The sequence below is a fragment of the Labeo rohita genome, chromosome 5, assembly GCF_022985175.1.
Source record: "Labeo rohita strain BAU-BD-2019 chromosome 5, IGBB_LRoh.1.0, whole genome shotgun sequence".
Classification (NCBI taxonomy): domain Eukaryota; kingdom Metazoa; phylum Chordata; class Actinopteri; order Cypriniformes; family Cyprinidae; genus Labeo; species Labeo rohita.
The window spans coordinates 44,594,934-44,611,048 of NC_066873.1; the positions used below are offsets into that span (position 1 = coordinate 44,594,934).

The following is a 16,115-nucleotide window of genomic DNA, read 5'->3' on the forward strand; positions in this document are numbered from 1 at the left end:
TTTGTTAACTCATGGTTTAACTCATAAATCTGAAGTCACTGGATTGTGCAGGATGACTCAGTACCTGTAGGTCTCATCCAGATGTTATTTTCCTGTTGTTCCTGCAGGTGAAGCTGGTTCAGCACACGTACTCTTGTCTGTACGGCACCTTCCTGTGCAATAACGCGAAAGAGCGTGAGGCGCGTAACGTCTATAAACGCACCTGCTCCGCGTGGTCGCTCCTGCGCAACGGCAACAAGAACTTCCAGAACTTTCTCTACATCCCCTGCCATGATATGGTCAGCACAGCTCCAAACACAAACACATACAGTTACTATAAAAACAGATGTTCACTTTCCTTTTGATTGTCTCAGAAGATTTACGCAGGATTATGCAGTGTTATTTCTGGAGATGTTGAGTTGTTGTAACTGTGGTGATGTTTGCAGGTTTTACAGCCGGTCTGTCACACGCGGGCTCTGCAGTTGTGGACGGCCGTGTATCTGCCGACGTCCTCGCCGTGCACCGCGGCTGAAGATGCCATGGAGATCTACCTGAGCCCGTCCGCAGGAGGAGAGGAGTTCAGCTCACGCTCCCTCGACAGGTGACCGCCTACATTCACTTTAGTACAGTGATAAAAATGCTGCACGATTACATTTAGTCGCATATTCCTTTGCTAATTCTTTATTTGTGAACATTCCAAATAACTTTCCTAAATGGGTACATTATTTTGTATATGCATTTCCATCCTAACTATCAGATTCCAGCACACTTACTGCCGGTAACTTACAGGTTGCAGAATTTTTTACTTGTTTACTTGCTGAATTTACCTGCCCGCAATGTTGTCATATAAATAAAAATATATATATATATATATATATATATATATTAATATTAATTTGTAAAAAATTTGCTTTCCTTGCTTTGTCATATTTTCTGTCAGTATTTTTTAGTATTAAACAAAAAATAAATTATTTTTTATAAAGCTTAAAATATTTTTTAATAAAACATTAAATAATATTTTAAACATTTTTGCCTTACTTAGCCTTACAATTTCAGTTTATTTTTAAGTGTCAGTATTTTTAAGCAAAATGCAAAGTGATTTTTATAAAGCATTGAATATTTTTTATGATGTGTTATTTAAAAAAAAAAAATCTTTACTTGTCCTAGCAAACATTTTACATTTTTTTTTTAAGGTACATTTTTTTTTAAGTATCAGTATTTTTATTTAACTAAAAGCAAAGTATTGTTGTAAAGCATTACTTTTTAAAAAATGAAATATTAAATAATGTTTTATTTTATAAAACATTAATTTTGCTTTATTGACCTTGCAACATTTTCTGCTTTTTTAGCTAATTAATTTTAGGTGTCAGTATTTTTATTATACAAAAAGTAACTTTTTTTAATATAAAGCATCATAAAATAATAAATTAATATATTTATAAAATAATTATTTATGAAATAATGTTGTATTTATATTTCTTTTTTTTTTAAATGAGCTTTAATTGCTTGACTTTTTAAAGACAAATATTTCTTAACTGTCAGTATTTATTTGTATTATTAAACAAAAAATAAATTATTTTTTTATAAAGCTTTAAGTACTTTTTATAAAGCATTATTTATAAAGTATTTTTTAATGTATTGTTATTTAAAAAAATAAAATTCTTTATTTGCCCTAGCAAACATTTTCAATGTTTTTTTTAAAGGTAAATATTTTAAGTGTAAGTATTTTTATAAAACAAAAGCAAAGTTGTTTTTATAAAGCATTTAACAATTTATATAAAACATTAAATAATGTTTTATTTTTATAAACTTAAATTTTGCCTTGTCCTGATGATATTTTCAGTATTTTTTTTAGCAAAATATTCATACCAGCATTTTTATTAAATAGAAATTACCTTTTTTTTCGTTACTTTCCATTTTAATTTAATTTAACCTTATTTACCTTTTTTAAGGTTCTAACAATCATCTCTTTAAAAAAGATGATGTGCTGAACTGAAATGTTTTGTGTTCAACTTCTGCCCTCTTGTGGTGAACTGAAGCACACTGTAAACACTGACAGAAAGCTTGTGTTTGATCTCTCTCAGGCTTCCCAAAACGCGCTCGATGGACAACTTGGTGTCTGCTTGTGAGAACGGCGTGACGCTCACCCGCACCTCGAGTGACCCCAACCTAAACAAGCACTGCCAGGAGGGACGTCCGGCGCTGGAGTCCAACCAACCCGCGGCCATCCAGAGCGGCGCTCCGTCCGAGGACCCGCCCGTCGGCGAATCGCCGCCGTGTGAGGAAATGAGTTCTTCGATAACTCGTGAGGACGATTTAAGGGCGGAGCCTTGTTTGACAACCCAACCTCTGCCCTCTTTGCCCCACCCCTTAGCTTTAGATCAAGCCCCGCCCCTTCCGGTTATAAGCCAAACTCCGCCTCCAATCCCAATTAGTTTACCGCAGGAAATCAGGACTGCAGAAAACACGAATCCACCACCTCTTTGTAACGGCTTTGCGCAAAGCGCTAGCGAAACTGTGAACTCTGAAACCGTTGCGCCAATGGAGGCGTCTGTGGAGACGCTAACGGAGCAAAGCGCGATCCCTCCTGCTAGGAAAGCCAACGCGGTTGAGTTCCCATTTGAATCACCGATACAAAACGGCGAACTGGTTCCCGCCAGAGAACGACCGCCACCTGCAGACTACGCCAAAGCGGCCCGCCGTTTGATTTCCCAAAGCCAGTTGACGGAGCTTTCGCTGCTAGGTTCCCAATGGGACAGCGTCCAAGGCCTCGTCCAGTCGGCCTGCGGCGGCGCCATCCAGCACGGCAGCTATCACGGCCGTCGACTGGCGAACAAGCTCCTCCGCGCCCAAGGCGGAAGCGCTAACGGCGGGCCGTGTTGTCGTCGAGACCCTCTGCGCGCTCCTGGAAGTCCCATCCAGTCGGGTTGGTTCTCAGCGGTGAAGAACTCGAGCTACGCCGCGCTGTGTTCGTCGGCCGCGTCTTCGTTAGCAATGGGCCCGTCCTTCCGGCAGCTTCTGCCGTCCCATTCCTCGCCATCCTCCAACGGCTCTCCGGCTCTGTTCCAGACGCCCGCGTACCTGGACGACGACGGCCTGCCGGTCGCGGTGGACGCGGTGCAGCAGAGGCTGCGGCAGATCGAAGCCAGTTACAAACAGGAAGTGGAGGTGCTGAGGCGGCAGGTTCGACAGCTTCAGCTCAAACTGGAGAGCAAACAGTTCTGCACGCCGCCCTCTGAGCCTGACGTCGACTACGAGGACGATATTGTGAGTTTGCGGTGTTTCTTTGCATGAACATGCAGGATATTTATCATGGTTAATGTGGATGCTTAAGAATCCTGAATTCAGTTTAAACTAATTTAAGGACTTAGTCTTAAATATCTGAAAAGGTTTAAAACAACCATGATATTGCCTATTGTGTTTTTAAACTGCAGAAGGCTTAATAATTTATTATTTAAAATACATGTAACCCCAAAATAAGATTATATATATACATTTTTATAATAATTGTATTTTTTTAAATAAATAAATAAATAAAATGTGTGTGTAGTGTGTGTGTGTGTGTGTGTGTGTGTGTGTATATATTAATTATTCTCAAAAACATAAAAAAAAATGTTATCCAAATATAAGAAAAAAATTATAAATATTAAAAATATATCAATTGTTTATTTATAATATAATTTATAATAATTTATTAAAGTTTATAGTTTTATAAATATGTAATATTTTATATAATATTTAATATTATATTATAGTAAATATATTATTTTTATATATTATATTATTAAATTATATTATAATAAATGTATATACATATTTTATAATTATAATAAATAATAATTTATTATAATTTATATTATTTATTTATATATAATTCTTTTTAAAAGCATAAAAATTTAATATGAACATAAGAAAAAAATATAATTTTGAATTTTAAAAAATGCTTTAAAAAATTAGCTTTACTTACCCTGCAATATTTAATTTTATTAAAAATGATATACAAAAAAACATTGAAAATGTTTGCTGTGTGTATATATATGTGTGTGTGTGTGTGTATATATATATATATATATATATATATATATATATATATATATATATATATATATATATATATATATATATATATATATATATATATATATATATATAAGCAAACATTTTCAATGTCAGTATTTGTTTAAAACCAAAAAGCAGTATTTATAAAAAAGTAGTTTTTATAAAGTATGTAATTTATAGAAAACATTAAAATATTATTTTTTTTTAAACATCAGTTTTGCCATGTTCATGTGATAATTTCAGTATTTTTTTGATCAAAATATTCTTGTCAGTATTTTTAATTTTTAATTACAGAAACAGAAAATTACTTCTGTAGGAATTCTAAAACAACAAAATATTTAATCCAAATATAAAAATATATATGTGTATATATAATTTTTATTTTATTTATTTTGATATTTATATATAGGAATAATTACATTTTTGAAAAGTAAAATTTAATTAATAGAAATAAATTACGCTTTTGAAATAGAAAACAGCTCTTTTAAAATGCAATAATATTTAACAGTATCACTATTATATATATTACATATATCATGTGTACTGTCAAAAACAAAACATCAGAAACATTTAAAAAATCTTAATTGTTTCAAACTTTTTACCTAAAACATTTTATTTTTTTTAATAAAGTGTAAGAATCTGAGATGCATGATGTATTTTTTAGATGATATTTGTTAGTTCTATGTGGAGATACTGTATAAACTTCATCAATGAAGTCATAAACGTCATAAAGTTCTGTCTTAATTTTGATGTTAAAAACGTTTGATTCTCTTATTTACTTTTGATTTCAAAATCAATTAATACATTGCTGATGGAGTCTGTGCTTTCATGACCGGATGAATCATTTACATTGTCAACTGCAATACAAAACTGACGTTTTGGGCAGAATGCGCAATTTGGCGAGTTTAAAACAAAAACTCAAAGAGTAAACCCTTGTTTCAGTGCAGTGTTTGATAGACAGGTGTGTCATTCATGCTACAAATGCGCTGTGATCAGATGCATCTTATTACTGTGTGTAAATGGGGTGTGCAGTCAGTGTGACTCCACTGACGTCCTGTCTCGTTCCTCCAGACGTGTCTGCGTGAGTCAGACGGCAGCGACGAGGAAGATTCTCTGTCCAATCACAGCGAGGATCGCTTCAGCGAGGGCAGCTGGGACCGTGTGGAGAGGAAGGACACAGAGGTCAGTCATCCTCACTCTCTCTACTGATGCAGCACAGTACAGATGGGTATGATCGGTAGAGAGTTTAACCAGCTTGTTTCTGGCTGCGCAGGTCACCAGATGGGTGCCGGATCACATGGCTTCTCACTGCTTCAACTGCGACTGCGAGTTCTGGATTGCCAAACGACGCCACCACTGCAGGTGCGGACCCTTTACTCACCCGGTGTAGATGAGTTTAATATCACATTTTTTTCAGGGATTCCCAAGACTTTTTTCTCTCTGAGATTTTAATTCATGTCAAATATTTAGTAAATATAATAGATCAAAGCGTGCTGTTTTTGAGGGTTGTGCATGTTTTTTTTTTTTTTTTTTTTTTTATACCGTTGTCAGTGACAATTCAACAACCATCCGTTTGGAGAACCCTGATATGTGATTTGATTTTAAAAAGCTTAATTGCATTTTTTTTCTTTGATTTGATTCTCTTAATAAATCTTGGATTTATAGTATAATGTGATTGGTTGACTGATTTTATAGAATATTTGGTGTAATTTTTAATATGATATGTACTTTTATATAATTACTAATACTACAAATTAGTTTTTTATTTTTATATTTTCAGTTTAGGTTTAATTTTTTTAATTTGCTTTTGTCATTAATATTATTATTGTTTTTTAATATTTCTGTTTACCTTTAGTTTACTTATTTATTTGTATACTTTTTTTATTTACCTTGTTAACTTATTGAAATGAAATAAAATGTTTAAGATTTTCATCTAATACTTACTAAAATTAAGCTTTAGTTTATTTTTTAGTTTTAGTTTGTCTTCAACTTAAACCAAGTCAGTATTTCTGATATTATTCTTATATTTCTAATTTTCATTAAGTTCATTATTAGGTTTTTTTTTTTTTTTTTTTTTTTGGTAGTTCAGGTATTTAAATATAATTTTTTATTAATATATTTTATATTAATTTTATTTTTATTTTATTTCTGCTTTATTTTGATTTACTATAAATGATTAGCAATATAGCTTTAGTTAACAGTAACTTTATTTATAGTACATGTGATTAATTATTTTGTTGGCTTATAGTACTTGAATATTTAATTTATAGATTAATATGTAATTGGTAGGTTGGTTTACAGAATAATTGATTTATAGCTATTAGCTATTATAACTGTTATTTGTAGTATTATTTATGTACTTTATTATAATATTGTTTTGAATTAATATTTTTATTTTTTAATTTAGGTTTTAGTTTTTGTCATTTTTATTTCTCTTTAGCTTTAATTTTTTAGTTTTGTTAATTGTAATAACCGGAATCTATATCTAGACATGCTTCCTTGATGTTTTACTTTTATTATACATGTACTATTATAGAATTACTAATAGTACAAATTAGCTTTTATTTTTTCTATTTTATTTTAGATTTATTTTAGTTTTTTTTTTTTTTTTTAATGTGCTTTTGTCATTTTTATTTATATATATATATATATATATATATATAATACACATTTACCTTTAGTTTTGTTTCATTTATAGTAATTTTAGTACTTCAACACAAAGAAAAAAGGCAATATTGTACTGGGAACTTGTTTAACCAAAAATAAATTTAAGTTCAAGTTTTATTATCTAATACTTGCATTAGTACGTATATTTAAATTACTGAAAACTAGTGAAATTGGTTTTTGTTTTAGTTAACAATAACAATATTAATAGTGCATGTAACTGATTAGTTTGTCAGTTTGTGTTTGAAAATTGGATTTATAGATTATTGGATTTAAACATTTATAAAATCTATACAATTCATAGCTGTTAGCTGTTATTTTTAGTATTATTTATTTTATTTTATAGTATTATGTATTATTAATATAATGAATTAGCTTTTATATTTAGATTTTTAGTTACAATGTTAATTTTAGCTTTAATTTTGGTAATTTTGTTGGGGGGTTTCACTTTTGTTGTTTGTTTTTTTTGTTTGTTTTTTTTAAGCTTTAGTTAATTATTATTTTAGTTTATTTTGTCATTTTAGTACTTCACCTTAAACCCTACTTTAACTTAAAGGCATTTATTTTAATTTATTTAATATTTATTTCTTTTTTTCTAATTTTTTAAAAGTTCATTATTAGATTTTTTTTTTTTTTTTTTAAGTAGTTCACATTTTTAATATTTTATTTCTGCTTTATTTTGATTTATCAAAAATGATTTACAGTGTATGCGATTGATTAGTTTGGTTTATTGTATTCAGATATTGTCTGTATAGTTGATTTGATTGAATGTGTGATCGATTGCGTTTTTGGTCCTGATTTTTCACAGGAACTGTGGTAACGTGTTTTGTAAGGACTGCTGCCACCTGAAGCTGCCCATTCCAGACCAGCAGCTGTACGACCCGGTTCTGGTGTGCAACACCTGCTACGACCTGCTCCTGGAGTCGCGCACGCGAGAGCTGCGCTCGCAGCAGCTGAAGAAAGCCATCGCCACCGCGTCCAGCTGAGACGGCCAATCGCAGGGCGCCGCGCACGCCGCCGTCCAACCGGACGCCCGACATTTAGAGCAAGAGCCGCTCTCTGCCTCCTTCCCCCCGCCAACCACGAGACGAGGGCGATTTAGAGTCCGGATCAGCTCTGAGACTGATCCACACGAGGAACGCCATGGATGAAATCCAAAACACGAGTGCGGTTTGCGACGGAGGGGCGTTTTTAATCACTGCGAGTGAACTCGAAGCTTCTCCGGTTGAGGACACAAACCGAACCCAAAGGATTCAAGGGTTCGAAAACCCAAAGAGAAGCGTTTCTTCATCTCAAATCACTCAAATCACGGCCCCTGTGCATCACTCACGTCGGACAATCACCTCCTTCCCTCAAAACTCGGCGACTCCGGACGCGTCCATCCAGAGGCTCACTATTTAAAACCAAGCAAGCTGCTACAGTATTTAAAAAAAACGAAATACTTCTAACTTTTGTATCCTTATTATTTTGTGCACTACGGAGGGGGTTTGAGACCAAAACGGAGGGATCTGCAGCTGTTTAATCGCTGTTTGTCTGCTGATATGAAGCTTGAATGTATGATTGTATGGTTTCTTTTTGTTTTTGTAAACTGGAGGGATTCGCGGGTGCAGTTACTGAATTGAAGCTGCCAGTTTGCATTGATCTGAATGTGCACAGAACGCTACCTATTTTGTTTTTCAGCCACTCCCGACAGTAGCGCGCTTTAGCCGAACTGTGAAATGGTTGCACTCTGGTTCTATGTGAAATACACGACTTTAAATGCCAAAATCGATCAGTAATATCTAAACAGAATCACTCCTAAATTCATGTTTCATCTGGCTGGTTGTGCGTTCGTAGCAGGAAAAGCAAGAAAAAAAGAGCAAGCTGAACATTTATGCTGTATGTTGTTGTGTACGTTACGGTAAAACTATAGCCATGTTGCACTGCTCCGTCTACTTTAGCCAGAACGCTAGTGTACTAGTTTCTATGACTTCATCTGAGCAAACCAATGATGCTAATATTTCAATCGTGCAAATTGAAACACGTGAATCATTGGAAACTGGTGGCGATTTCAAGGACTTTTATTGTATCAGAGGGTTTCACCGCTGTCCGCTCACATTCTCAACCGCATTACTTGTTCAAAACAAGTGCTACGATTACTTTATTTCACGTCGTCTGCGTCTTCAGGCCCTGCGTTGATTGTGTATTGTTAATGGTGAACCTCTCAACAGTGCCATGTGTTTTATTTTCTTATGGATTCACTGATTTGTAACTTTAACATGTTCAGTGGTACAATAGAGGCTAGAGGCTTAACAATGAGGTTAAAAACACTGAGAAGCGGTTTGATTTTCGTCTGATGGTTTCATTTTTCTTCTTCATGGTGTTGATGAAGGATACATTTTGAGTTTAATGCATTAAAAAGGAACCCAGAAATGTGATGTATAGTTATTTGGTCTGTAATAGTGGCTAAAATTTGTCACTTAGTGAATAATTGTTGTAAAGAAATGCACTGTACAAGTTCAATCCCATGGGATAAATAAAAAAAAAATACATCTTTATCAGCCATCTGTGTCCTGTGTTGATTATTCATCTTTACATTATCAGTTCGTTTAAACTCGTACCATGCATGAATACTAAAATTAACATTTTTGCCCATTTTTGACCAACTATTTTTAATAAATTCTATCATTACAACTAAAGTGATGAAGATTATAGTTAACTAAAACAAACCAGTTCATTACTTGAAATGATCACAAAAAATATAAAATTCAGGGAACTGTTCTCATTTTTATTTAACTTTAAATAAAAATGAGGGAGGGAGGGGGGGAGGATGAAAAAGAAAATTAATTTAAAAAAATGAATTACAACTTGAACTTGAAATACTAAAAGTAAAACTGAAAATTAAAATCCATAGATACTAAAATGAAAAAAATTAAAACAAAAAAGCTAAATAAAATTCAAAATGTTAACTAAATGACTGAAATAAAAATCAGAAACTAAAATGGAAAAAAATTAAAATAATTCAAATATTACAAAATTTAGTTTAACTTGATATACTAAAATAAAGTAAAACTGAAAATTAAAACCAAATAGTAAAATTTTAAAAATTAAAACAAATTAAAATGAAAAAGCAAAATAAAATTCAAAATGTTAACTAAATGATTGAAATAAAAATCACAAACTAAAATGGAAAAATATATATTAATTAAAAAATTAATAAAAAATGTTACAAAATTTAGTTGATATACTAAAAAAAAAGTAGCGCTGAAAATTAAAAACAATAAATACTAAAATGAAAAAATAAAAACAAATTAAAATGAAAAAGCAAAATGATAAAATTCAAAATGTTAACTACATGATTGAAAAAAATAAAACTAAAATGGACAAAACATTAATTTAATTTTTTTTTTAAATGAAAAAGCAAAATAATAAAATTCAAAATGTTAACTACATGATTGAAATAAAAAGCAAAATGGAAAAATATATTCATTTAAAAAATAATTCAAATATTACAAAATTTAGTTTAAGTTGATAAAGTACCACTGGAAATTAAAAACAATAGATACTAAAATGAAAAAAATTAAAATTAAAATTAAAATGAAACAGCAAAATAATATTCAAAATGTTAACTAAATGACTGAAATAAAAATCAAAAACTAAAATGGATATATATATATATTCATTTTAAAAAATCATTCAAATATTACAAAATTTAGTTTGACTTGATATACTAAAAGTAAAACTGAAATTTAAAAACAATAGATACTAAAATGAAAACGCAAAATAAAAATATTGAACATGTAAACTAAATGACAATTAAAAATCAAAAACGTTTTAAAAATGAAAAATAAACTTTAAAAATGGCAAAAATAAATTAAGAATATTAATAAAAACTACTGCAATATCATAATTGTAAAATAACACTGACTATAAGTTTGCCTTTGTGCTTTATGCATATTTACTATGTAAGTCTAAGACATTCAAGTAAACTTCGTTTTGAAAATACAGCAGTGGACTCACATTTACACATTTGAAGTAGTAGGTTTGCTTTTATTTGTGGAAAGTGACACGATAGACAACATACAGTAGCACTGTTTAAATGAAGCTAATTGAAGGAACTGCAGTCCCACAGATACAGAAGCACCAAAAAAAATCAAATGTAATTCCAAAGTTGCTAATTATGATCTGTAGATAAACACTGTGACTATGTGTGTTAAAGTGACCCAGAACAATGTTTGATGCAAACACGTGAACATCTATAAAATAAAGTCAGACTTCATGTGCTCACTGCCTTTAAAACAAGACCTTCTGAGTCATTTGATGAATAATAATTCTTTATAGCACCTTTCAGTAAGAACAATATTGCATTTATGCATAAATGATAAAAGATGCATCAATGTACATTCAAATAATCAAGAGACTGAAATATTTTTCATATTCATATTGTATCTGATGTTTTAGGCATTAGCCTTATGGTTTTTCTTTATAATTTAGGCTTAATGAAAGCTCAAGTGTTTTCACATCCTAAAGAACATATAACATAAACAACACAATAACATGTTAAAAAAAACATATGGGGAAAAGATACATAACTTTATCTGTAAATTTAGAGAAATAATTCTTAAGTTCTAATGACATGGTTAATCACCAATGATTTCTCCATCTATAAAAACAGAAAAAACAGTGGCAGGCCTACGAGTACAATGATCAACATTACAAATATTAACATATGAGAGAAGCACTTTGTGAAACTCATGAAAAATGATCCTTTTAACATGCAGATGAAACATGATTTACACAGCTTAGAGAAAATTTTTTTGAATCAATCAATTTTTTTGAACAAGTTTTTTTTTTTTTTTTTTTTTTTTTTTTTTTTTTAATAGTTTAGGTCATTTCTGCTTTGAAATCCTCTGGTACATTTGCCTGATGAACGTCCATTGTAAGTGCTTGAGCTCGGCTTCTTCAGCTTCAGATCCACGTCAGGTAATGATGAGAAGCACATGATAAACACTGACTTTTAATGTTACAGACATGGGACACACATCAGTCCATACAGACTATACAGATCCAGTGTTTGCAGTTGAAAACAAAAGAGCAAAGCCAACAGCCAATACCAATAATAATAATAATAATAATAAATATAGCTGCAAGCAGCAATTGCGGAGCCAAGCACAAAAGCGGCAGAATGAGGAGCTAAGCATGGCAAGGAGCAACAGACCAACCTCAACAATGAGTAATTAAACTCATTTTAGGATAATATCAGTTGAAATGGCTGAAAAATCATAAATACAACTACTAATAATATGATTTAATGAGTTATCACTATTGACCAACAGGTAGCGCTGTTATCAAATTGATGTGATGTGTTCTGTGGGAGCTGACAATGACACACACAAAGTTTGGTGTCATTATGTCAAACCTTTACAGAGATACAGCTTCAGAATCATTTTGGTATCATGCCGCCAACTTGCAGTGGTGCTGTACGAAAACGTTTTTGTCTACTGACACAAAATCCGTAATTTTGAGTCAGGACAGTCTGAAGATGATTTGAGTCAAATTTGGTGAAAATCGGACCAACGGTCTAGGAGGAGTTCGAAAAAGTAGGTTTTGAACATTAATCAACTGGCGGACAGGAAGTTTGGCCAACTATGGTATATTTGGCATGTATGTTGTCGGCATGACCCAAGGAATGTTTTGAGACCAAATTCATTGCAATAGGCTAATGCAATCAGAAGTTCTTAGCATTTTTGGAAATTTCATTATTAATGTTTAATGAATGGTGTATTACTTCTGACCAGGACGTGGCGCTGTTACCAAATTGATGTGGCGTGGTCAGTGTGATGTGACAATGGCACATATAAAATTTGGTGTCAATATGTCAAAGTTTAGCAGAGATACAGCCTCAGATGCAGTTTGGCATCTTTACAGCAAGTTCGTTGACGCGCTAAACGAAAACCGTTTCATATATCGACACGAAATCCATAACTTTTTGCCAGTCAAATTTGGTGAAGATCGGACTGACGGTCTAGGAGGAGTTCGAAAAAGTAGGTTTTTAACATTAAACAAAATGGCGGACAGGAGGTTTGGCCAATATTGGCATAATGGGTATCAATGTTCTCTGCATAACCCAAGGAATCTATTGACTTCAGTTTCATTACAACAGGCTAATGTAAGCAGAAGCTATTAGCATTTTTGTAAATTTCTTTATAACTTTTGGCCACAAGGTGGCGCTGCCCCCAAACGTTTTGAGTACTGTCAGGGCATGGTGCCAAAGACACATACCGAGTTTCATAACGATACGTCAAAGTGTTCGTAAAATATTTTTGGGCAAAATTCAATATGGCCGACACCCAAAATGGCTGACATGGGAAAGTTGGGTATAGCTGGATTTGGCATGATGCACCAAATCTAAAAAGACCAGTTTTGTGATTTTTGGCCAAACCATCCAGAAGTAACACACACCAAGTTTAGTCTTAATACACCAAACTGTTGCGGTAGCCTCATATCCTTTTTTGCGTGCTTTTCGTAGAATTCATTCGCGCGTTATTCAAGAACAGTTTAACTAATCAACTTGAATTCTATAACTTTTTGCCAGCATGGTCTGAAGATGATCTGAGCCAATTTTGGTGAAAATCGGACAAACCGTCTAGAACGAGTTCGAAAAAATTATGTTTTACGAACAAACATTTATAGAAAAAAAACTAAACCTTACAATTTTTGAATTTTGGACTTCATTCGACTCGGCATGAGCCAAGGATTCAGAGGAAAAAAGAAATTTCCTTCTGTGCCTTATGGTTCAAAAGTTATTAGCATAAATTGATTGAAATTTTGGACAAGTGGTGGCGCTAGAGAGTTTGAGTTAGAGACTCCAAATTTGCTATGGTTAATGTTGGGACTGTCCTCTATCAGTGTGCCAAATTCCACAACTTTCCCGCAATCGGTTCTATGGGCTGCCATAGACCTTCGGTGCTTGGCCCCTAATAATAACAGCCCATGACTCCAGTTCTGTACAAAATCACTTTTGGGTTTCAAAAAACAAAAAACAAAAAAAAAAAAAAGATTTAAAAAGATTTTAAAAATATTTTATAAATAGCCATGTGAATCTGTAATAGTGCTAAATTTAAAAATAAGTCATTAAAAAAAAGTCCCAGCCCTGCTCCACTTTTCTGAATTCTGATACTGACAAATCAAATGAAGGAAAAATACAATGTTAAGAATGACCTATTTATGTTTTTAAATTAAAAAGGTAAAAATTGAAAAATTAAAACAATGAAGGGAAAAAAACCTTAAGATAACCTGCAGGAAAAATACTCTCTCTCTCTCTCTCTCTCTCACACACACACACACACACACATCTTAAGAAAGCAGAATAATGTAAGTTGACTATTATTATTCTATATATATATATATGTATATTTGTATTTGTGCCTTTGAACTATTACATAATTGTGGCATCTGTAATTTAGTACGGTTACACGACAACAATATTCCGATTTTAACACGATTAAGACAATACTCTGATTGAAAATCTACCATGTAAACGGAGATGACCTTAATCCAGCTAAAGTCATACTCGAAGTAAACACAAATCTAATTAAGACGTATTGTATTCCTATTTTAGTCGCATTATCCAAATGCAGTATAGACACGTACACACCTTAATATCACCATTACCGTCATGTAGGACTTTTCGCTACATTTTGCGACAGGACCGTCATCACTTGTTTACACAGATAGCATGACAAATAATTAACTGCACTTGAAGCTTTAAATAAAAAGGAAAAACCCAAAACTGTACCCTGGTGAAAAAACCAGCATATGCTGGTTAGGTAGGTTTTGATGCTGGTTTAAGCTGGTCCTTTGCTGGTTTTTGCTGGTCAACCAGCAAAGGACCAGCTTAAACCAGCATCAAAACCTACCTACCAGCATATGTTGGTTTTTTCACCAAGGTATATGACACCATAACGAATACGAATTACATTATATGTTGATACGTGAAATTCTAGAGGGAAAGTCAGATGGCGTCGCATGGGGACGTAATGACGTGTGCCATTAATCGGTCTATGTACTATAACATGTAAAACGGAAACATGAAGGGAATATACTAAAATCAGCTCATGTAAACACCTTAATCACAATATTGTCTTATTCAGAACAAGATAAACAATTAGATTACTGATGTTCATGTAAACGCAGTCATTGTAATCACAAGTAGAAATTCGATTAATTGTGCAGCCCTACTGTCTGTAATCATCAGGTATTCTTGAAGATCTTAACTAGCTGCTTCAGGTATGTTTGATCAGGGTTCTAGATGAACTTTGCAGGAAGAAATAGATCAAAAAGGAACTGGGCTCCTCTGATCTGAACACTCACAACCACAGCTGCTGAGGAAGTTAGAACTAGGGATGGGCGGATCGATCCTGAAATATCGATACTTTCGATACTGACTTTGTATCGAAAGGATCGATCCTCACATAAAAATATCGATTCTAAAGTGCATTTTTAACCATTAATTTTATTTATTTTACAAGAAGTTTGGTGTATAAAAAATATGCCTCTAAGAGGAACAACAGGCTATTAACGAATTATTGTGTAGGATTGAACTATAAAGCATTATTTAAAAAAAAAAATGTTTCTTGAGGAGCAAAGTATATTAGAATGATTTCTGAAGGATCATGTGACACTCAAGACTGGAGTAATGATGTTAAAAAAATTTTGATCACAGATGCTTTTTAAATTACATTTTTCGAAATATATTAAAATAGAAAACAGTTATTTTAATTGATCATTTTCCCAGTCTCGCTGTTTTTACTGTTTTTTTTTTTTTGTTCAAATAAGTGCAGCCTTGGTTAGCATGGTTAAAGACACATTGCAAAATCGTACTGACCTCAAACTTTTGAACAGTATAGTGTACATGAAATATTTATTTTAATTAGGTTAGTTTGTGTAAGTAAATTTATTCAAACTGGTTGTTAAAAGTTCAAACTTGTTGTTATATCCTGTAATTGCTGTCTGTAAGAAACAATTTGTGCTAAAGTTTGGCCTTTAGGGGTACAACAGCCTGGCAGCTTTTTACACAGAAAAAAAAAACACAGTTTGCAACAGTAACCACACTATTTGTAGTAAAACTGCAGTAACAACAAATTTACCATGGTTAACACTCCCTCTTTTGGCTTGCTTTCTTTTACCATGGTTAACACTACAGGAACATTTTTTCAACCATATTTGTAGCAAAAACCATGGTAATAATAATTAATAATACTACTACTACTAATTATTATTATTATTATTATACATTTTAGTACTTATGTAACACCCTGGTTGTTTTTCATCAGGTACCCTCCAAGGTACACCTTTGTACCTTATCTACCCTTAATGCGTGTGTACTTGTATGGTACTAGTATTCTCCCTGGCTTTTAGGGGAAAAGAAAAGT

At 32.6% G+C, this 16,115-nt stretch overlaps 1 protein-coding gene across 5 annotated transcripts in view; it reads left to right on the plus strand.

Annotated features, from left to right (window-relative positions):
* Positions 1-9,244, plus strand: part of mtmr4 (myotubularin related protein 4) — an 80,725-nt gene extending 71,481 nt beyond the window's left edge. For all 5 annotated transcript variants that reach the window (XM_051110154.1, XM_051110153.1, XM_051110155.1 and 2 more), the window contains 6 exons: positions 108-278; positions 426-580; positions 2,064-3,246; positions 5,110-5,220; positions 5,312-5,400; positions 7,511-9,244. In XM_051110154.1, the coding sequence (XP_050966111.1) occupies positions 108-278; positions 426-580; positions 2,064-3,246; positions 5,110-5,220; positions 5,312-5,400; positions 7,511-7,688 (1,887 nt within the window). In that variant the 3' untranslated portion in view covers positions 7,689-9,244. The remainder of the gene's footprint in view (positions 1-107; positions 279-425; positions 581-2,063; positions 3,247-5,109; positions 5,221-5,311; positions 5,401-7,510) is intronic.
* The last annotated feature ends 6,871 nt before the right edge of the window (positions 9,245-16,115 follow it).